This window comes from Hippocampus zosterae, chromosome 4 (genome assembly GCF_025434085.1).
Source record: "Hippocampus zosterae strain Florida chromosome 4, ASM2543408v3, whole genome shotgun sequence".
In the NCBI taxonomy this organism is placed as follows: domain Eukaryota; kingdom Metazoa; phylum Chordata; class Actinopteri; order Syngnathiformes; family Syngnathidae; genus Hippocampus; species Hippocampus zosterae.
Window position 1 is genome coordinate 20,488,081 of NC_067454.1, and position 23,168 is coordinate 20,511,248.

At 39.9% G+C, this 23,168-nt stretch overlaps 2 protein-coding genes across 9 annotated transcripts in view; one reads left to right on the plus strand and one right to left on the minus strand.

The window, feature by feature from the left end:
- apip (APAF1 interacting protein) overlaps window positions 1-19,766 on the plus strand; it is a 239,912-nt gene extending 220,146 nt beyond the window's left edge. For 2 of the 8 annotated variants that reach the window (XM_052063357.1, XM_052063356.1), the window contains exons 2-9: window positions 12,403-12,472; window positions 13,562-13,662; window positions 14,266-14,291; window positions 17,207-17,255; window positions 17,802-17,919; window positions 18,178-18,313; window positions 18,953-19,120; window positions 19,210-19,766. In XM_052063357.1, coding sequence (XP_051919317.1) covers window positions 13,621-13,662; window positions 14,266-14,291; window positions 17,207-17,255; window positions 17,802-17,919; window positions 18,178-18,313; window positions 18,953-19,120; window positions 19,210-19,309 — 639 coding nt within the window. In that variant the 5' untranslated portion in view covers window positions 12,403-12,472; window positions 13,562-13,620 and the 3' untranslated portion in view covers window positions 19,310-19,766. Of the gene's footprint in view, window positions 1-10,933; window positions 11,016-12,402; window positions 12,473-13,561; window positions 13,663-14,265; window positions 14,292-17,206; window positions 17,256-17,801; window positions 17,920-18,177; window positions 18,314-18,952; window positions 19,121-19,209 lie in introns of those variants that run through there. The other 6 variants (XM_052063352.1, XM_052063351.1, XM_052063355.1 and 3 more) reach the window with 5 other exon arrangements.
- LOC127599367 (uncharacterized) lies at window positions 1,141-4,005 on the minus strand. Its single transcript, XM_052063298.1, has 5 exons — window positions 3,816-4,005; window positions 2,300-2,896; window positions 2,139-2,213; window positions 1,968-2,046; window positions 1,141-1,883 (listed from the first exon to the last, which is right to left on the minus strand). Exons 1-5 carry the CDS (start codon window positions 3,883-3,885, stop codon window positions 1,712-1,714), a joined length of 993 nt encoding a protein of 330 aa, XP_051919258.1. The 5' UTR covers window positions 3,886-4,005; the 3' UTR covers window positions 1,141-1,711.
- Window positions 19,767-23,168: the final 3,402 nt, after the last annotated feature.

The window sequence follows — 23,168 nt, forward strand, 5'->3', positions numbered from 1 at the left end:
CGTAAAACTTGTTTAGAGTTTTTGTCAGTGTTTTGCATGGCTTCTGCTATGCTTTGTATAATTACTTAACCGTAGATGTATGTTTAATAAACTTCACGGTGGGCTTTTTGGGGGCGGGGAGATAGTTTGTGACCTTTTATTTTTATTCAAATAATTTCACTTTGTATTTCTAAATAACTACTGAACTCCAAATCATGATCAAGGAGACGGACCCTGATTATTACATGAATTGTGTACTTTTTTGATTATATATTTGGTTGTTTCAAGGCTACGAGTAAGGTGAGAAAAAAAAAAACGTTTGCAAGTTGGAAAATGTTGGTGGCAGCTAAGTGTCTGCATGTAGTGAGATGAAAGTAAGCTGTTCATCATGCAGTACAGACTCATACTGCTTGATGAGAAGGGCTACATTTGTCCTTTGAGTGTGCAATTTGTTGTCATTTCTGTAAATGTGGCGGGTACCAGAAAACCTCAACTGCATGCACCACAGCTGTTTGCCACCGTTTGCGGCCATCGACTGCACCGTACGTACTGTAGGTATACAGCATTATGCTGTTGGTGGATAGACAACAGGAATGGGAAGAACACAATACCCCTGTGTGTGTATGTGAGTGTGTGTGTGTAAGTGTGTGTGCGTGTGCATGTTGTATTAAATGTCTGTCGAGTCCACCGCTCAGTAAAAACATTGAACAGATCAGGGTTTTCTGTTCTAACACAAAGTGTGGCATGCCGAACTGATATGTACTGCTTTCAGGAAAGTGTGGCTATTATTACAATAAACTTTAGGAAAATGGGGGAAATCCGTCTTAATTATATACTGATGGAATACCTGTACATTAGCTCAGAATCTAAAACTTTGATATACGTATATCCTCATATCTTTTCCTGATCTGACCAAAAAATATTCTTGGTCAACTGATTTAATTTCTTTCTTTTCTTCTTTTTGATGAAAATGTTAAATCTTAGTAAAGCCAGCATATATTTTGTATTTCTTCTTCTTTTTTTGGGGTGCGGGGGGGGGAGGTAACTTCGATTGTAATATAGTTTGACCGAGACTCTCCAAATCCACATGCATGATCAAAAAACTGCAGGGCAGACTCTTTGTCAGGCAAAATATATATACCTGTATATATCGACCATACGTGTGTATAATGTTTTAATATGTGTATGAAAATATCAAATGATACAAATAAATTATTGATGAGGTGTTGGTGGGCTTATTTCACAAAGCATGTTTCATATGATACAGAATAGCAACATCCGAAAAGCTATTAAAAAAAAAGTCTATTCAGTTCTTTCATAACTGATTATTGGGGGAGGTCAACAGAACAGCATCTCATAAATTACTCATATATTTACCATAATTACAAAAATATAATGTCATAAAAACCTAATTACAAAGTACACTGATCAAATATTGGCTTTTTCAAAAAAATCCTATACAAAGACAAATAATGAACATTCCTTTGAATATTCCTCAGAAATGGGTGGCGGGACGGAAGAAACACATTTAACGGGTTCATTTACCAGATTTCAGTGGTTAAAAAATAAAAAAGTTGATGGTGCTAACTAATTAGAAATAAGAACTGACATGTGTTCATGTCAGTTCTTCCAGGGCGACAAATATGTCTTGGAATATAAAACTGCAAGAATATTCAAAATCTTTTCCGTCTCAGGTGGCACGGCGACACCCTCTTGAAATAAAATGGTTGTCTCAGTCTGAATATTTCTCTGGAAGCTCATCCAACGGTATAACCGTGTACTCCACCACCTTTCCGTTTTCCCTCGGTGTATCTTTTTGCAGGAACGATTCGTTCTCTGCCTTCTGCTGCTGTGAGGAGTCAACTCCGGTTTGTGGACTCGATGCTTGCCTGGGACCGTTCCACCTAAAAAGAAGGAACGGTTCATATTATACTCGCTCCAAGTTTAAGATTTGAAAATTAACTCTCAACGATGTGGAAGAAGCTCACTTGTCTCTGGTAGCGATAGCGGCACAAAGCATCACGAGTGCTGCCACGCCAACAACGAAACCCAAGATGATGACCCAATCTGATGATGGGAGAGAGCTGGACTTAATAAAATGTATTTTTCTAAAAAGTATGGTAGAATATGGAGGAATTTTGATTTGTTGGACAGTTTACCTGGTGTCACATGCCCTTTGTGTTGCTCTGTTTTCGCAGAATCATCCTTCTCTGGTACGTGGTAAAATTCACCACCTGAGAAATTAAAAAAAAAAAAAAAAAAACGTCACCCGTTTGTCAAGTTAATGTTACCGTGTTATGGATCTATGAAGGATGTTTACCTTGCACAGATGGAAATTCAAACATCCTGGGTTTTCCTTTATCCTTTGGCATTCCAAATCCTGATCCGGACTCCAAATCTTCATCTTCTGGATCCTGACGTCCGATGGTACTGAAACTTCCAGTATAGGACTTACTGGCTTTTGTCGTGGCATAGTGGTCGAGGAGATCACCATTCCCGGACCCCGAATAAAAACTCTCAGGATCATCAGTTTGAGAGGCCACAGTGGCCTCTGTGATGTGACTTGACTGAGTTGCGTTTGACTCTGTTGAGGACCACCAGTCAGAGGTAGGACTTAAGGTGGTCTCTGAGTTGGAACTTGACAAGTTTCTTTCACTTGTGATTGAATAATCTTCATCCCTGGGCTGGAAGAGCATGTCACCTGATGCACTGCCTTCTTCTATGATCTCCATCAAAAGATAGTGATTACGACTTTCTTCTCTGCCAGAGGATGTTTGGTTGGACTGTTGAGTGGGGGAGTTTTTTTGAAGCGGTTCGGATTTGAGTGACGGAGGTAAAAATTGTTCAACAAGGAAGCCATCCGTCACAGCCTCTCGGAGAACGTCTTCCTCAGATTTGATGGGAATTTGGGTCGCAGCTGGGATAAAGAGATGGAAAAATACAAGGATCACCACAAATATTTACCGACCATACTTGACATGGAAAGTTTTATTTTTTTCCTTTGAAGTCATCTCTGACCTCAAGGGTTTTGCGCGCGGAGCCTGAAATGCTTGTATTAACTTGTGTTGTCTCACTTTGTTAAGGTGTGACAGTAATGATTAACCTGAGTGATTACTCATATGTGAGTGGGGTGAGAGGAAGTTTCAGTGGAGCTTCAGTCTATCACTCGTTTGGCACACCCAAGGGAACGTAACTCAAGTCGCGAAGGGGATGAAAAAAACACAAGCTGGGATTAATGAACCGTGCCATTTTATAATGAACTATAGATCAATTTTATGGGAAACTTGTAATCTTAAATCTCTGTCCCTATTTATTCCCTTATTCGTTTCTACCGTCTCCTATAAGGTTACAAGGAGTAAAAACGTGCCCATTACCTGTTTGCTCTCTTCAATTTCACCTTTTCGAGACCAATAATGATTTGATGTTATTTTGCAAAGCCATTGGTGGGCCGCCAGAGCTACGAGTGAAACCTGCACTGCGAGAGTGAAACATGACGCTTGAGCTTTTGGAAAAAGATTAAAGAGCACGCTGGGTGGTAGGAATGTATGTGCTGACTCATTGGGGAAGAAAAAACACACCGTGGGAATGACAAGGATGTAATCACTTAATCGACTTCCTATGTGCCGAAAACGATATCTGGAGATGAATGTGACATCTATCAAATATTGATCATGTGCGCTTGATGTATACAATAGCAACAGTATGTTACAGCATGAAAATTGATCTATTTTGAAGTGATTCATTCTACTCATACTTCCAGTTTTTTTAAAAAAAAGTTACACTTAAAACAACAACTCAAATAATAATAGCCTATTTAAGAACAGAACTGCACTTACAATTCACCGGGGTGGAATAGACCATGGCCCAAAGTCCAAGAAAAATCCCCAAAAGAAAAGGCGGCGACATCCTTTTATCAAAGAGTCCCAATCGAGTTTATGTTCAATGGAGCTGAAACTTTGTGCACCCTGTGAGACGAGGCTTTCAATCTGATGATTCACAGCTTGGCCTTTTTATATGGCCGGGTTTGTGTTGCATGAATACATCATTGAGTAACAACACAAAGACACAAGGGCCTGAACACCTGTGAACACACCCTCTTCCTCAGAAATCGTCCGTGCTCATTTCCTCCTTGTAACGCAGAGCACTCTGAAACTTTGTGGCTATGTTTTGCTGTGGTGTAGAATTGCCCCTTATCATACAAATAGGTGTTTCAAATGTTTGTTTTCTCATGAGGGACAAATATGATCTAAAAAGTGTCATTCTAAATGCGGTATTATTACATGAAGAATGATGGACTTTTTATTTACTAATATATCTTCCAAGGATTTCATGTCCCAACAATGGTGGTTTTGGACACTGAATCTGGACCCCCGTCCTGACCCCCTTCCACACAAAGATTATACAGTAGTGCCATCATAATTGTGAAATAGCTCTGACGGAAAGGTGAGACTAATGTGGATGACTCAACATTCTAGCAGCTAAATCTATCTTACTTTGTATGCAGGGCTCAACAGACAGCAAAGCATATTTCACAATGCAAGTTTTTGTGAACAACTCGTGGAACACCCCCCCCCCCCCACACACACACACACACACAAAACACTCTGACACTATTGGTGTGACACATTCTGTATAAATAAAAACTTCATTAAAATAAGGCAGTTACACTTCATAATTATTTAATGAGTTGTACCATTAAAAAGTTATATCAAGTTTTGTTGAAACAATACACCCGCTTGAAGTTACCAAGTATCCGATAAGAGGCAGCCAGGACTAGTGAGGAACAATATTGGATAGACTTTTGGTCAAGACATTTTGTTGGCCAACTTTGAGGATTGTAACAGCTGCAGGGGTGAATGTTGGCTTGCTATTTAATCATACCGCAATGCAAAATCAAGCAAGTCCACAACAGTAACCCCATGATCCATCCATCCATTTTCTAATCCGCTTGTCCTGACAAGCCTATCCTGTCTTCGGGGAGTAGGCGGGGTACACCCCCAAAATGGTTGCCAGCCAATCGCAGGGCACACGCAGGGCAGACAATGTGAACAATTACAATCACACCTGGGGACAATTTAGAGTGTTCCATTAACCTGCCATTCATGTATTTCGAATGTGGGAGGAAACCAGAGAACCTGGAGAAAACCCACGCTGGCAAGGGGAGAACATGCAAACTCCACACGGGAATGCCAGAGCCGGAACCGAACTCTGCACCTTTACACTGTGAGCTGGATGTACTAACAAGTCGATCATCATGCCGCCCATAATTCATTTTAATAAAAGCTGTTTATTTTTATAATGGGCTCCTGAAATGTATAGTCATCTCCTTTGTAGTAACATCGCAGGACGGTCCAGTGTTTGTGGGTGCTCATATGTTACTGTATTTTCTGTTTATCTCACACTCTGCCTGTACCTTCAACTGTCTCTCAATCGTGCTCGGTGTTCTCCCTGAAAACCAATGTCACTCAAGTCTTCTGTTTCTGCGGTGCCCTCAGCATGCTTCTCTTAAGGTCTTTCAACACCATTTTCTTCCTCTGTGTCAATGTCTCCCTAATTGTTATTAGTCTTTACAAGACAGAAATCGGACGTTATGTGCTATAGACAATGGAGAGTAATACCCGACATTTCAGGAGCCCAGTTCATAGCCGCCTAATCTAGCGCAGAGGTTCTTAACCTTTTTAGAGGTACTGAACCCAACCAGTTAATATGCACATGCACCAAACCCTTCATGAGTGAGAAATAAATAAATAAATATATATATATATATATATATATATATATATATATATATATATATATATATATATATATATATATATATATATATATATATATTCATTCATTCACTCATTCATCTTCCGTGCCGCTTGATCCTCACTAGGGTCGCGGGGGGTGCTGAATTATATATATATATATATATATATTCATTCATTCACTCATTCATCTTCCGTGCCGCTTGATCCTCACTAGGGTCGCGGGGGGTGCTGGAGCCTATCCCAGCTGTCTTCGGGCAGTAGGCGGAGGACACCCTGAATCGGTTGCCAGCCAATCACAGGGCACACAAAAACGAACAACCATTCGCACTCACACTCACACCTAGGGACAATTTAGAGTGTTCAATCAGCCTGCCACGCATGTTTTTGGAATGTGGGAGGAAACCGGAGCACCCGGAGAAAACCCACGCAGGCCCAGGGAGAACATGCAAACTCCACACAGGGAGGCCGGAGCTGGAATCGAACCCGAGACCTCTGCACTGTGAAGCCGGCGTGCTAACCACTGGGCTACTGGGCCACCCATATATATATGGCTACTCTATATGTGTTAGGGGGAGTGATCCCCCCCCCCCCTCTTTCAGAATGGTTTGCCCCAGCAGCACGGGAGAAGTGCGTGCGCTTTTTTGTACGGCGGGCAGTTTTGAATACAGCGGCACATAATGAACACTGGTGTCCGGTGTCTCGTTATTCTTCAACAAACATACAGAAACAGACTGCTGTGTTCAAAGTAAACTTGAGAAAAACGAAGTATGCAACCATGGTTTAAATCTACTATAGGCTGAGTACTAGTTTACCTTAGATGTGCACTTTATAATGTTATATTGCTCTGTTTTGATTTTATAAAAAAAGCTGTTAAAGCAGCTGTTGTGTGACAAAATATTGTTTTCACTGTTGTTGATGGACAGTAATATTGTGTGAGAGATTATGTGCTCCAAGTGAAAAATGTTCATGTAAAATTGAAAATCAAAATTGTTATTTCAGTACATTTTTGCATTTGGCACATAGAAAACTGATTCATGATTGCATGTTGATGAGAGCATTAAAATTGGGGAAAAATAGGACAAAAAATGTAAAAGGAAATTCAGAAACGATAAAAAATATGTGAGTAATCACGATTAATTTTTTAGTCTATTTGAGTTAATTATGACAGTTGCATTTTTAATTAGATTAAATATTTTAATCGTTTGACAGCTCTTATATATATATATATATTCTTATATATATATTGCGCGTCGTCCCGCACACGGTCTGTCCTTCCGTCTGTCCCTTTTCAAAACGTACCTACTTCACCGCACCGCTGCGCGCCGCCACTGCGCCGCTCAGGCAGTGGCTCACTACGATCGCGCGGGCATCTTAGCGAAAAAATGTTGTCTACCCACAAGCATTGCAATGAAATTGTTAGTTATTTAGTAGAGCTAAACATCTCTTTATTTTCGCGATAAGCAATGAAGATGAACAAAAAGTTGAACCAAGCAACAACACTTTTGTGGGCCGAAGGTCCACCTTACCAGCCTTCCGCAGGAACTAGCTGATGAGCCGCCCGGAGGGCGGCGAATCACCACCTTACCAGCCTTCCGCAGGAACTAGCTGATGAGCCGCCCGGAGGGCGGCGAACCGGTATTATATGGGCGGTATTAAATGGTATTAAAAAACATTTATTAAAAATAGAAAAAAGCAAATACAATTTCAAGAGATAAGTATACTTTTTAAAAAATTGTACGACATACTATGACAGTCACACGTTAACTACAAAGATAACTACATTTCCCCCAGCACTGATTGGACAAGCAATGTCATGTGAAAATCTACAGCCAATCTGATGGCCAAGCGGGCGTGTAACAACAAATTAACATGTTGCGTAACGTGTCTTACCCTCCATGGCAAAGGATCCGTTGAAACCCTGAGACTGACTTACCGAATCCCTGGGCTTCAATCAAACACAGGTTAAGAACCACTGGTCGAGCGTCATGATAAGGTTAACTAACGGGAGCGAGAATTGGGTTGAATGTGCCCCTGTGACAAAACCAGTGGGGCCAGCCTGAGACACAACAACCCACATCATCACCGTAGGTTAACAAATATAGCAATCATAGTTATTTTTGTATACATTTGTATTATGATTGCAATTTGAATAGTGAAATCGGAGAGAAAAACATGTTAGGCTATCTCATTAAACAAGTACATGGGGGGAGGAAACACATTATTAATACAAAACAATCGGTGGCCAAATGAAGAGGGCTCCAGTTAAATTCCGACACACAACACTTCATGAAACAACAAACATTTTTCATCAGTTATTTCCCTATTGTTGCCATCGTTCAGGCGATTTTTTTTTTTTTTTTTTTTGCCAGAGAGGAAGTTCCCCACACGATTTTAAAGACTGGTGAGATTTTGTTCCACAGGCACTTTGTATTAGGCGAATAGCAGTAAGATAGTGTGGTTTAATGGTGACTGATGCACATTATAGGTGGGCACCCTTGGGCTATTTGGCGTAATCAACAACTGGCAGTGTTTGTTTGAATTGCTCAACACGTGTGGGCGAGCACTTGTCCAGTCTTGCAATGCAACCAGGTTTCACTGAGTAACTTTTAATGGTGAAACATAATACATCAACTAGAACATTCTCATGAAAACATATACATAAAAAGTCACACGTATTGAACAAAGATGTTGTCAAAGACTGTATACAAAAATGACATCGTCCGTTCATCCAGTCAGCCAGCCAAGCCAGCTAGCTAGCTACAATGCCCACAATTTAAATGCTACCCATGACACAAGAAACTTGGAAAAAAACTGTTAAAGAAGTGTTAACATGTAAATTACACACACACAAAAAAGAGAACCCTATCGAGAGCATAGTGTGATCATGACATGACTTGACTTGACAAATTAATTTAGTTTGGGTTATTTAGTTAGAACTGATCACCTTGTAAAGGCCATTACTTGTTGCCTTAACAGTAAGGGCGACTACTAAAATGGTATTGCCTGTGCAAAACAACAACGGCATACAGTTTGGAGAATTCCAAACTGCCAGTTTTAGTGCAAAACAGTACAATCATGTTGAATATGCAGGTCCATCTCTTTAGCCTCATAACTTCACTTCTGCTTCCAGTTCTGCTTTGTGTTGCTCCACTGTGAGTCCAAATACCCACAAAGTACCCACTGTCCAAAATATTTCCTCTGGTATGTCATAAAAGGTTACAAGGGCAGTCATTAATGTTTGCGATGAAATCCTTTTGCCATCAGACTTTGACAATTGTAGGTTTAGCCATAGCACAGTCTAAAACACAAAAGGAGAGCCGTTAAGATGCCATATTTTGCCATCGAGTACAAAACTGTTGGCAACTCTCTACTGATGAAAGAAAAACCAACAATGATCATTAAAGTAACTTGAAATTGAACAAAAGTAATAACAAATAAAGAATTGCTTAAATATATGTCATGATAATGAGACTTGGAAGATGAATGAATGAATGAGTGAATGAATGAATGAATGAGACATTACTTTTTTTTCTCTTGGTGGTCCAACAAAATTGTCATAAAAAGGAAACAATCACTGATGGCTTGGACTAAAATGATGTTACCCTTATTTTAACATTTTATTGCACAACCTTTTGTGGAATCACTGAAGTCAAACGATATCTGTAACTCTCAATGAAACTTTTAGCATGTCTCGACAGGAATGTCTGCCCACTATTTATGAGCAAAGTGCTCTGAGCAAAGTGCTGCAACCTTCTCAGGTTTGAAGTGTTCCTTCTCAAGACAGCTTCTTTCATTGATGTCCAACAGTATTTATATCAGGACTACAGCTTGATGTTTAGTTCTTTGACATTTTTTTTCAACCCGTGTGTTTGTGTAATTCTGTTGAATAAATCCATGAACTGCAAGTATGACCATGTTGGATGGCCTGATAATCTTTGAGTTGTCTTTGCATACAACACAGGTTCAAGACGCTGTGCCAAATTTAGGAGAGAAGCCTCAGAACATAACTAAGGCTGCTCTCTGTATCACAGCAACAGTTACATTTTCTTGAGACACACGCCACAGGCAAAATTATGGTTACGCTTTTGTCAAAAAATGAAAACCCACAATCGTCACAGAAGTAACTAATGAGTAGCTCAAATGCATGTATTGACAAGCCAGCATGCTTTTTGTGTGTTTTCTTTTTTCTTTTCTTTTTTTCAACAAAATGTTACCACCTATTTTATATGGAAGTTTGCCGGTGGGAATTGACTTATATGATTTTGCTTGTGCCATTAGTACAAAGAAAAGAATACTGCAACTCTGGAAATTTTTCAGTGGGGCAGCCAAGGTGACACAACACCACAGCGAAGGGTGGACAGGCTATCGTAGCATCCACAGTCAGAGTTTCATGAAATTCACACATATCCAGAACAATGCCCATCACTATCATAACCAAAGAAGGAACAAATTCGAATTAAAAAGCAACATTTTACAAATCTTCATTTTCTATATACTGCCATTTTCTTTCTTCTTTATTTCACTTGTCTCTGCTCATGTTTACTATCCCTCGATCGACTTCAATCGCAAGCTAACAGCCAAACGCAGTGATTAATTGTCACAGACGATCAAGGGCATTTTGCATATGGTACGAGCTATGGCTCATCCTTTCAAATAATACTTAAGAAGCACAATAACACAAACGTATCTTAATTCTTCACAGTTGTAAATGATGCTTTTGAATTTTGTTGTTGCTCGTATTGTGAGTGTGTGCAACATTGGTATATGAACACATTTTATTTAATGCATCTGTGACTGTGGATGGTATGATTAACTATTTTTCAGCCATGTTGTTTTCTTGTAATAGAATGAAAGTAATGCTTTTGATTCATGTACACCTTGTTTGATGCGGTTATAGTTGAACGTGGAGAGAATCAGTCATTTCATCTGTGGATCAGGAGCGTCATCACAGCGTGCTTGACGTCACACACGTCTTCGAGAAAGTCTGAAAGTAAACAAGAAGTCATGGCGTTCATTGACAAATACTGAGATCGGTGAATAAAAAAGGCAATGAAGTTGACACCAAAACATAAAATGTATCATTTAGTACAGTGGATTCGAATGAGTTCCACATAACACAAGATAAACTTACGTACACCTCAACGCTGACCTGCAGGGGGCAGGACTGCGCCATAAGAAACCCAACGCTGTCCCAAACACACAAGAAGAAGCCGATACGACGCATGCGCATTACGTACTATTAGTATCATTGTTTTCCCCAACTTGAGCGACGCGAAACTGGTAAGCGTTGCAGTTAATGTCAGCAGAAGAGAGGAAATGAGTTGACGTGTTTTAGCCTTTGTAAAGCAAATGTGCTGCTGTTTTTGCTCCGTATTTATGACATCAAGCAAAGTCATCAATTTACCAAAAGTTATTATTAAAACGATTGCCGTGGCAATATTTACCTTCGCTGCGCGTCTGTTGACGAGATGTCGGACAGCTGTTGCATGCGTGTTTTCACATATGTTCTCACTGTCAACATTGTTATTAAATCAGACACCAGAACACTATACTTATGCGGTGACATCTTTAGGTGTCGTGGACCTTTATTAAAAATATTTCGAAAGGCTGCATGCATCGTAGTACTGTCATTTATTTCCTTCAATGAACATTTCATGCAAGTTGTTGGAACGTGGGTGAACCTGATTACTCGTTGCTATCAGAACTATTCCGACTTCTGATTACGTCGCAAATGTGCGTGACTGCAGGTGTTCGCATATACTATACTGGTCAACTGCGTAAAGTTATCATGACTACATTTGAAAGACTTAACTTTTTTTTCCCTTGACAATTTGAAGATACCGGAAATGACTGACTCATAGTTTATACCACAGAGGCTATTCTAATAAAAAATAGACTGGACCTAGAAAAATATTAATGATTCAGACCTGTAAACCTTTTCTTGTTGCCAAACTCTGCGTCATTTACGGTGTGTGCATGTTGTGGTCATTTGGTTTGAATGCTAAGGTGAACTTTTGTACAAACCCAATTCCAATGAAGTTGTGAGGTACTGTTAAACACGAATAAAAACAGAATACAATGATCCGCATCTTTATTACATTTCCAAACGGATACACTTAATTGTTTTTCGCAAATAATCATGAACTTAGATTTTTATAGCTGCAACAAATTCCCCAAAAAGCTGGGACAGATGGCAGAAAGACTGAGAACATTGAAGACTGCTCACCAAACACCTTTTTGGAACATTCTGCAGGCAGAGAGGCTAACTGGGAACAAGTTGGTGCCATTTTTTTGTGAATAAAAAGATCTTCCCGAAATTGCAAGCAAAGATGGGTGAAGTTCATCTCTGTGAAAAACCAACTGAGAAAATAGTCGAACAGTTTAAGGTCAAGGTTCCTGGATGTACAGTTGCAAATAAGTTAGGGATTTCATCATCTACGGTCCATAATATCATCATCATCTACGGTCCATAATATCATGAAAAAATTAAGAGAATTTGGAGAAATTACTGCATGTAAGCGGGGGGTTGGGGGGGGCAACATTGATGATTCATGTTTTTATATCATTCTAACTACCTGTAGTCACAAATAAAAATGAGTTCAATTTTATTCATTCATTCATTCATTCATTTTAAAATGTCAAATTTTGTTGTGAATGTTTTCCCACAGCAAATGTCATCTTTGTGTGGCACCAACAATGGCGAACAAGGTGTGGGTCCAGAACCAACAGAAAAAGAGGTAAATATCATTTGACAGGGATGAAACAAGGAATTGGGCTTCCATGGGCTGTAACATGCAGTCACAGATATACACTCATTCCTCAGATGTGGACCAACATCCGTTCCAGAAGGCTGTTGGAAAACCGATTTGTTCGAAAACCGAAACCACAAAACCAATAAATCTTTATTGAACGCGTCATCCACCCGAGGAAGCGTCACTTCCTCGTGTAAAGGAAGGCGAGAGGAAGGAGTCAAGTGACGCATTCAAATGCGCTCAGTTTGATCGAGAACCGATTTTCGGTCGTAATCCGAGGCATAAAAAACTCGAAATTTTTGGTCGAAAACCGATTTGGTCGAGAACATAGACGTTCAAAAACTGAGGTTTGAATGCACTCATAAATGTTAAGAGATTGTGTATTAGTCGAGTCCCAACAAAGAATTATTCAATTAGAAAACAACAAACTCATATCAATTATGTATTCACTTTAAAAAATAGTGGTGTATATACTGTATATTTGATGAAAGTTACTGTATTTATAAATCAAATCTGAGGGAATGTGAGAAATAAGAGCTTGTCTACATCTGTTTGTCCATCCATTTCCAGTATTGCTTATCTTGGCATAAGACGGGTTCTCAAGCTTTACTGGTTGCCAGCCCATCATAGGCCACAATCATTCGCAATCACATTCACCGTTTGAATTGGTTGAATTAGTGCCTTCAATTAGATAAATAAGCGTGTTTTTGAAATGTGGGCCGAAGCTGGAGTACTTCAGAATTGTGAGGAAAGATATGTTAAGATGCTCAGCCTCCCTGTGTATGATTAGTTATCTTGAGAGCAGCTGGACTGTTACTGAGAAATGTAAACTAACTGAGCCTCATTCCCCTCGACTCCGAAAGCCACTTTCCCCCGTTCGACAAAAACAAATGAAAAATGTATTTAACTTGGTGTTAGGCTTAAGTTCCACGAAGAGCTCACTTGACAGGAGTAAGAGTATTGGGCTGTTGATTTAAACGACAACCACATCTGATCATTCAGTTCTGCACCGACTCACTAAAATTTTGAGTTACCATATAGTGACTGGTCCCTAACCAGTTGTTTGTGTTTTAGGACAAGGAGCATCCTTGTATGCTTATTCCGGAACTCTGCCGACTCTTCTACCAGCTGGGATGGGTTACTGGGACAGGCGGAGGAATCAGTTTGAGAAGAGGGTTTGTATATCATGAGCTACGTTCTTTTCGCCCCAGTAAGCTTATCAAAAGAGAAAAATAGTGTGACAAAAAAAACATGCAAACCGGGCCCATTTAAAACATTTTATCATTTTTTAAATTGAATTTGATGGTATAAGTTCCCTTTGGAAGTGTCAGCTCGACTTCACACATGTTGTGGCCATTAACAAGCTTCTGGCGTAATTGTCGCCGGATAGGTTTTTTTTTGCTTTTTCCTTTTTCCTGAGCTGTGGGAAATGTAGAGAGGATGAGTGACTGTTTAATGTGAACGCACCGTTGTTTTTAACAAGCTGGAAAGTTGTTTTAACAAGTGGTAGTGGCCATTCCATGGTCAGACATACTTAAAGTCATTTTCACACTGTGGCAGCTACAATGGTGCCATTAAAAAGCATTATCTGATCGGTCGAGTCCAAATTTATTCCGTAGGTCAAACTTAAACCGCCTTCCACGCATACCTTATTTAATGTGCACCCTAAACTGAAGGAACACATAAATCAGTAATGCCTGATAAAAAATAACAGAGTGTCTGCAGTTATAATGCAAAAGACTGAGCATAATAACTCTTTCCTGTCATCTCATTTACAGGCCAAGGAAAGGAAAACAAAAAAAAAGTTAGTGCTCTTAAATGCTGTTGCTTCCTGTGATTGATCCACTTATTAAAATGGGAAGTCCTGCATTTCCCAATAAATAATAAAATAATACATTAAAAAATACTTTACAAATATACAGCATGAAAACTGCATTTCTCACGAGTCAGAACTGCTGACAGCAAATGCGCATGCACCAGGGTACTTTGTAGCTCATGCCTCCACAGTGCCTCCAACACGTTTCAGGGCCTTTCTGCTTCTACACTTGTGCAGAGGTAATTAAGCTCTGAAGAAATGAAGCAATTTTGCCATCCATTAAACCCATTATCATTGTCCAGCTTGATTAAAAAGAAAACACACACACACACCCATATATATATATATATATATATATATATATTTTTTCTCGCGAGATTAACGCGGCACCCGTCACTAGCGGTGTTACTTGTTTGGAACTATTTTGTGTGGAAGGTTACAGTGTTCTGCGTCCATATAAATAGAACAGGTGGAGCTTCTCTGTGTTTGTCTGACAGTGTTAGCGACCTCGCGAAAATAAAATGCCTCCAGTGTTGTCATTCGAAATGAGGTCTACACAAAAACTAGAGAGACTTCTGCACAAGAAGGACCAACACAATCAACATAGCCTGACTGTGTTAGGGGGAGTGATCCCCCCCCCCCCTCTTTCAGGATGGTTTGCCCCAGCAGCACGGGAGAAGTGCGTGCGCTTTTTTGTACGGCGGGCAGTTTTGAATACAGCGGCACAAAATGAACACTGGTGTCCGGTGTCTCGTTATTCTTCAACAAACATACAGAAACAGACTGCTGTGTTCAAAGTAAACTTGAGAAAAACGAAGTATGCAACCATGGTTTAAATCTACTATAGGCTGAGTACTAGTTTACCTTAGATGTGCACTTTATAATGTTATATTGCTCTGTTTTGATTTTATAAAAAAAAGCTGTTAAAGCAGCTGTTGTGTGACAAAATATTGTTTTCACTGTTGTTGATGGACAGTAATATTGTGTGAGAGATTATGTGCTCCAAGTGAAAAATGTTCATGTAAAATTGAAAATCAAAATTGTTATTTCAGTACATTTTTGCATTTGGCACATAGAAAACTGATTCATGATTGCATGTTGATGAGAGCATTAAAATTGGGAAAAAATAGGACAAAAAATGTAAAAGGAAATTCAGAAACGATAAAAAATATGTGAGTAATCACGATTAATTTTTTAGTCTATTTGAGTTAGTTATGACAGTTGCATTTTTAATTAGATTAAATATTTTAATCGTTTGACAGCTCTTATATATATATATATATATATATATATATATATATATATATATTCTTATATATATATATTCTTATATATATATATATATATATATATATATTGCGCGTCGTCCCGCACGCGGTCTGTCCTTCCGTCTGTCCCTTTTCAAAACGTACCTACTTCACCGCGCCGCTCAGGCAGTGGCTCACTACGATCGCGCGGGCATCTTAGCGAAAAAATGTTGTCTACCCACAAGCATTGCAATAAAATTGTTAGTTATTTAGTAGAGCTAAACATCTCTTTATTTTCGCGATAAGCAATGAAGATGAACAAAAAGTTGAACCAAGCAACAACACTTTGGTGGGCCAAAGGCCCACCTTACCAGCCTTCCGCAGGAACTAGCTGATGAGCCGCCCGGAGGGCGGCGAACCAGCTAGTGTGTGTGTGTGTGTTTGTATATATAGAGAGAAATCATATTTATTTATAATTCAGAGTTTTGATTAAATAAAACACAGACACACGCATACACAAAAGAACAACAGTTAGGAATTGTAAAGACATCAAAATGGGCCATCCTTTGTGCTTGACAAGCTATAATGTATATATATATATATATATATATATATATATATATATATATATACACACACATTTTGATGTCTTTACAATTCCTAACTTGTTCTTTTGTGTATGTGTGTGTCTGTTTGTGTTTTATTTAATCAAAACTCTGAATTATAAATAAATATGATTTCTCTCTCCCATTATAGTGTGCAAAATATTGAAATAATGTCAAAAAGACATCATCAAATAAAGAAAGGAAACATGAGGGAAGGAAAAAATATATGATACACATTTTTAAGGCATCTTTGTATGAAGTGTGAATAGAGCGGAGGGATATTGGGGAAAGGAAACATGAATTGTTGTAATGATGCATTTATATTACGGTGTATGTTTTTATTGAGTATCCTATTTTTGTGCTAAGTGACTTTTTTTTCATAGTTTGGCTGGTCCTGCGACTTATACTACGGTGCAACTCAACCCCAAAATCCCCATTTCCTAATCATGTTGATGCCAGTAAACCAGTTCCTGTTGGATTTGAAACTTCCGCTTGTAACTACAAAAAAAACTTTTTATTTTGAATTTGAAATGCCTTACCTTAACTAGAAATCCACAACACAACACATGTTCTTATTTTTTGGGAGAGGGGTTGGGGGTGGGAGGTTCTGGAATGGATTAATAGTATTTCCATTTCACGAGAGAAAATTGATTTGAGATACACGTGTTTTGAGTTACGAGCATTGTCGCAGAATGAATTAAACTTGAATTTCAAAGTACATCTGTATTTCATCGCGCCGAGCCGTATCGGCTGTGCGCACACAAGTTGTCGACATGGCACCGTCCCGCTTCAGTGAGTTCTGTCTGAAAGGAACAGACGAATAAATCCCTGCTCTACTTTTAACACCGCTGATGGGCGAATTTACTAGAAAACCAGTGTGTGTGCTGAGTTTTTCACACACCATGAAACACATTTGAAAGGAAGCGCAGCAGTAGCTCACGCTGTGTGAGGGTTTCAAATTTGACACCCCCAGCGAACCACACATCCTAAAATGTTGATTATGCGCTGTAATAACTTCAATATTAAAACATGTTTGTTCTGTGACTTACAGAGAACATATCTACATTGCACCTTCTGGGGTCCAGAAAGAGAGAATACAGGTCAGTCGTGATAATAGTGTTCTACATAGCCTTGCAAAAGTATTCACTTGGATTATATTTTTCCCCATTTTGTTTCATAACAATCTCTAATTTTAATTATTTGATGTGAAAAATCTGCACAAAATAGATTTTATATAGTTTTTCCACTAAGTAGCACCCCAAAAATATTTAGTACAATGTACCATGATGACCAACATTAAAATACAGTGGCGTAATAGGCCTAATTGTTCATTAAAAAAATAAAAAATAAAGTTTTAGTCCCGAAAATAAGAAAGAAATAAAATAATGGAAGGAATGCAAGACACTGTAACATAATATAGTTTGAACTTTGGCTGCAACTAACCATTATTATAATATTTTGTTGTGGATTTAATCGACAAGCAGGATTACTGTTTGCGCTCCCCTGAAGTAGAGGCTGTAATTGAACAAAGTGAGGAAAAAGTCAAGGGGTGTGAGTACAGCTGTAAGGTACTGTATGTCATGCTGTGTAAATCTTTATAGTATCAACTGTTGTTGTCCGTGTGTGTGTGCGCGCGTTTTAAACAGCCAGAGGACATGTTTGTGTGTGATGTGGAGGAGAGAGACATCAGTTGTCCGCCTGCCTGGAAGAAGTTAAAGAAGAGCCAGTGCACCCCATTGTTTATGAACGCGTATACGATGAGAGGTGAAATTGTTTTATACATGCACTGATATAACAGTTGACCAACAACTGAGCCAAATATTAAGTAGATGTCTACAGTAATGCAATGTAAGGAGTAAGCTATTGTGTTCCATGGAAAGTGTATGGGAATTTTTTGGGGCAAGTTTAGTGAACTTGATCCTGTAGTTGATGTTGAGCCGTGCATTAAATGCTAATGTCCTTAATCATGGAAAAATCTCAAACTGAAAAACATGTTTTTGTTTTGGGGGAAAAAAAAAACAGGGGCTCAGGCAGTTATCCATACACACTCCAAAGCTGCTGTCATAGCAACCCTGCTGTATCCTGGTAAGGAATTCAGAATAACACACCAGGAGATGATCAAGGGGATTCGTAAAGGCACCACCGGCACCAACTATCGGTATGGAATCAAGCATTAATCAAACAGTTGGCCGACCGTAGTTCTTATTCATGTCTTAGTGATGTGTAAGCGTGTTCTGCCATGTTCCAGGAAATACAAATTCAGTTTTGTATTTAGGTCAGCATTCCTCATCTGGAATTGTTGCAGTTGACTAACCATAAACAATTCGTTAAGGCGGGGTTCATGTAACTAATTAAGTCATCATTATTACAGGGAATGCTCCAGTATGAATTGGACCAACAGTTATTTGGTTTCCCTGAGGGTAAATATTAGCATTACAGTCAAGAAAGATTCCCTTAAGTTCTACGCCACTGCAAAGCACTTTTCATTCTTTTGGGTTCTATTTTCTTACAATGTAAGTGATGATGATAGTGGCTGTTATGATGTAAGCATGATAAACAGCCCATTTACAAACTGCTGATATGAGGTCAGGGGCAGTGTGTGTTTCTGCGTTTTTTGACGGACACAAATTTAAAGACATTTTTGTTCTCAGCCGGTGTCAACGATCAAATCCTCAATGCGCAAACCTGCTTGCCTGTGTGACCGCAGCGTGTCAAGCCTTGAGACAATCTTAAGTGCGGTCGAGACTGTTTGCCATCGGACTGATGAATGGTTAAAATGTCTTGTTGTCTACTGCAGCTATGACGACACTCTGGTCGTGCCCATTATCGAGAATACGCCAGAAGAGAAAGACTTGAAAACTCGGATGGCTCAGGCCATGGAGGAGTACCCCGACTCGTGCGCTGTCCTTGTTCGCAGGCACGGAGTGTACGTGTGGGGCGAGTCATGGGAAAACGCCAAGACCATGTGAGTATTTCCCAATCCGAAATAGATTCATTGTGAATGTCATAACGAATACAAATGTTGAAATAATCTTTGTTGCTTCACATTTGTAGGTGCGAATGCTATGACTACTTGTTTGACATTGCTGTTCAGATGAAGCATTGCGGACTGGACCCTTCAGCTCTTCCAGAAGGAGAGAGAGGAATAGTTTGACATTTACAGGCACCTTTTAAAGTGACGCTTGTTCAAAGAAGGTCAGGAAAGTTCAATCAAGAAGCAGATTTTAATCATTTTGCTTTCATGCCAGCCCTCCACAATTTGGACAGTGATTGCCGATTCAGAGTTGAAGGCCTCTTATCCGGAAAGACCTTGAGAGAACGGCTTCAGGCTCTGGGTGTGAAATCTTTATCATTAAAATACATTCAGTTTATATGCAATTGTTATTTTGTGCCTGTACTTAAACCAGCACAAAAAAAACAAGTACATGTGTTCCACAAGATACCGTTTTTTTTTCCACATAGTAGAAATTAAAATCAAAAAGTAAACCTTCGCTTAACTGTGTTCTTCACACGAAATGATGCATGTAAAATTGAATGAATATCACCGGACACCAATTTATTTAAAGACTGATTAACACTACAGTATATGCATAATAAAGACCTGACACCAATTGTTTTGTCTCTCTCAGTTGAGCACTTTCAGGTGAGTGGGTGTTGTGGTGGCATCACGCAGTGCCAGTATACACTTGCACAGCATGTTTCTAATCCTCTGCATACTCCCCCTTTTTTTTTTTTTGAAAATGAGAGTTGTCCCTTCAATAAGCTCTCTCTGGTGCCCCGATCCCATTTCCTCCACCACTGTATCTGCTCTAAACAGACTGCAGCCAAATATGTCACAAGCTTATTTAAATTTAAATTGCGAGGATCCTGAAATGTCCCCATCAGTTCTTGCTGATGGGGAATTCTTGTAAACGAATTCAGGAAAAAAAAATCAACACTCCCCCATGAATTCAAATGACTTTGTCAAGCCCACAATGTCAAGTAATGTGATATCATGAAAAGACCAAAATGATGAGTTGTCACCGTTTTGTTGACTTTGATATTTTGTTCCTAGTGGGGGACCCGCTGAGGAATTATCTTTCAAAAGCACACGACAATGTTTTAGGGGTGGGGAGTATTTATCCCTCAGGTCTGCAGATATTACAAAGTCAAGCTTCTCTAGCACTGATTATGTGCATTTTAATATTAAGAGCTAGCAGTTGACATTCATACGTATTGCTTTATTCTTTAACAGTAACAAGATGACGGTGCCCCGGGGTGTCGCGGCTTCTCCGGCTCCCAGGTTTAAACCTCATTACAATGACTTCGGAGCCGATTTTAGTGCCATCTCAATAACGTCTGAAGTATAGCTCTGAAGGACTCGAGAGAGTTCAACGGCACCTATTTCATCATTGTTGAAAATCCCTGCCGACTGCAGATCCTAAGATCCACTGATTACATGACTCCTCCAAACCAGTGTTCACTCATCGAACAATAAAATATACATACTTTTCGTGCTCTGTTTGATGGGAAATCTGGCTAAATGAAAACATACTCAACTCAGCCCTCAAGATTGATGGACCACAGCTGTGACGCCCACTCAGGGAAGAAACGCGGGGTTGGACTTCGCAACAAAGGTTGGTCCAGAAACAGGGGACTTAGAGTAGAGTCCTTTGCTCTGAGGAAATAGAGCATTTGACTGTTAGATGCTACCCACAGCACGTACAGTATGCCGCTGCTCTTTACAGTGGACACCCTCGATTCATAGGCATAGGGATCATGTTGGCCCGTGAATCGTGAAACTCCATGTAAGGTTGACACCCATTCTAATTTCTTGTAAAAACGGATAAACCATTGGCTCCCCCTGCCTAAAGACTGCCTCCATTATGCCAGTTCCCAAGACCTCTACGGTGACAGGTCTGAATGAATATCGGTCAGTGCCCTCACTCCGATAGCCAAGTAGTCCTGATCATGGCGCAGATCAAGAACGCACATCAACATCCATAATGGACCCACACCAATATTCCTAGAGGAAGAACCACTCCACTGAAGATGCCATCTGAACCGCCTTCACCTACATGGAAAGCAGGGAATCCTACATCCGCCTGCTCTTCCTGGAGCTCTCTTCTACCTTTAACACCATCATCCCACAAACGCTTTGGGGCTGAGTCCATAAGTGCGGACCTGGGTCCTGGACTTCCTGACCAACAGACCATAGACTGTCAGGACCAACAACACCTCCCGCATCACTTTCAGCTCCTGCCCCAGCCAAGGCTGTGTACTGAACCCCCCCCCCCCCCCCCGACACCCCCTCCGGTTCCCACTCCTGACCTATGATGCTCTGTGAGTTTGCAGACTACGTAACAGTAATGTGACGCATCGCATACAAACATGAGTTTAAGTACAGAGAGGAGGTAGAACATCTGGGGGATTGACCCAAAGATGACCTTTGCATCAATCCGAATAAGACCAAGAAGATGGTGGTGGACTTCAAGAACAGAAACCCGGATGCTTTATAGTCACTCCAGTTACTGACTGCATTTCTTCACATTCCTCCATACGTGTGCCTTTTTTTAAAATGATAACGTTTGGATCACCTTTTACTAAAAAGACTGAGATATTCAAATGAATTAAAATCCATCCATCCCTTTTCTGAACCACTCATCGTCACAAGGGTCGCAGGCATGCTGGAGCCTATCCCTCCTGACTTCGGGCAATCTGTGGGGTACGCCCCTGAACTGATTGCCCGCCAACTGCAGGGCACACAAACAACCATTCAGACTCAAAATCACACAGAGGGACAATATAGAGTCCACTTAACCGATGCATGTTTTTAACAAGCATTCACACTCACAATCATACCAGTAAAGGAATTGAAGTATTCAATTCACATTAGTCTTTGGAATTTTGGAGGCTTATCATAGTTTGCGTGATTTAGTTTGTGCAATTAAAAGGAACTCATGCTTCAGTGAACAAATGACTGTAACTCGCCATTCGCATGGATGCATATGCATTTTTAACCAGCTAACTGAGATGAAATTGCCCTGTTCAACATCAAGGAGTAAAGGAGATTTTAGAATGGTCATAAGTGTGCTGTGCCGCGATTGCAAAAAATACATTAAAGAATAATTATATATTCAGATCCAGCAAAAAGTTTGTGAATTCATGAGTCAACTAATTTCTATGTTCTCAAGCGAACTAAATGAGGCCCTTCAGCCTTCAGTGAGGCAACCTGAAATGACTCTCTTCAGGTTTACACTCCATGTGAACTCCCTCAAAAAGCTTACTTGTGTTGTATGTGTGGTTTTTTTAAAACATATTTTCAACTCCTTTTTGTGGGGACTTATCAGTTTGTGGACATACCACGAGCACTGCAGATATTCTTATTGCTATTAGGCTTATTTCAATTCAGGTAAGGGGTGTGTAAGTGTGAAGTGGTGCCACTCAACCCATAATTATTCGCTTCCAGTCACATTGACATGTTTGGCACTGATACCCCAAGAGAAAAGAAACCCTCAATGCCGCATCGGGTTCTTTCAGATATTGATTGAAGTGTAAACGTGTTTATGATTTTAGGTTGAGTAAAAGGCTTGATCCCTTTCCTGCTTACAAATGTTACTACGTTTACATGCAGTCAATGTTTGATTTGAGGTCAAAATTCCGACTTATGAAGCATTCAGAATGAGCTTTTTACAGGAATGAGTGGACAGAGTTAGTCCCGCATTTGAATACCCCAATTTAAAGCGGTGAAACCATGTAAAATCAATGTAATTTCCACTTCTTTGTTTCTACCATAAATAAAACACATTGTATTCATGTCACTCACCACGCGAATGAAGAGAAGCTGTTTTTTTTTTCCACGCTTCAAAATTGTGTTTTTGAGCAGCGTCTTCAAGCTTCACCATCATTGTTTACCTTTGGGGCGGTCCGGTAGTCCAGTGGTTAGCACGTTGACTTCATAGTGCAGAGGTACCGGGTTCAATTCCAGCTCCGGCCTCCCTGTGTAGAGTTTGCATGTTCTCCCGGGCCTGCGA

Coding starts and splice junctions, on each gene's coding strand:
- LOC127599367 (XM_052063298.1), bottom strand. CDS start 3,885: ATGTCGCCGCCTTTTCTTTTGGGGATTTTTCTTGGACTTTGGGCCATG. Junction 2,047..2,138: donor CAAAGGGCATGTGACACCAG/GTAAACTGTCCA, acceptor TCCCATCATCAG/ATTGGGTCATCATCTTGGGT. Junction 1,884..1,967: donor GCTATCGCTACCAGAGACAA/GTGAGCTTCTTC, acceptor CCTTCTTTTTAG/GTGGAACGGTCCCAGGCAAG.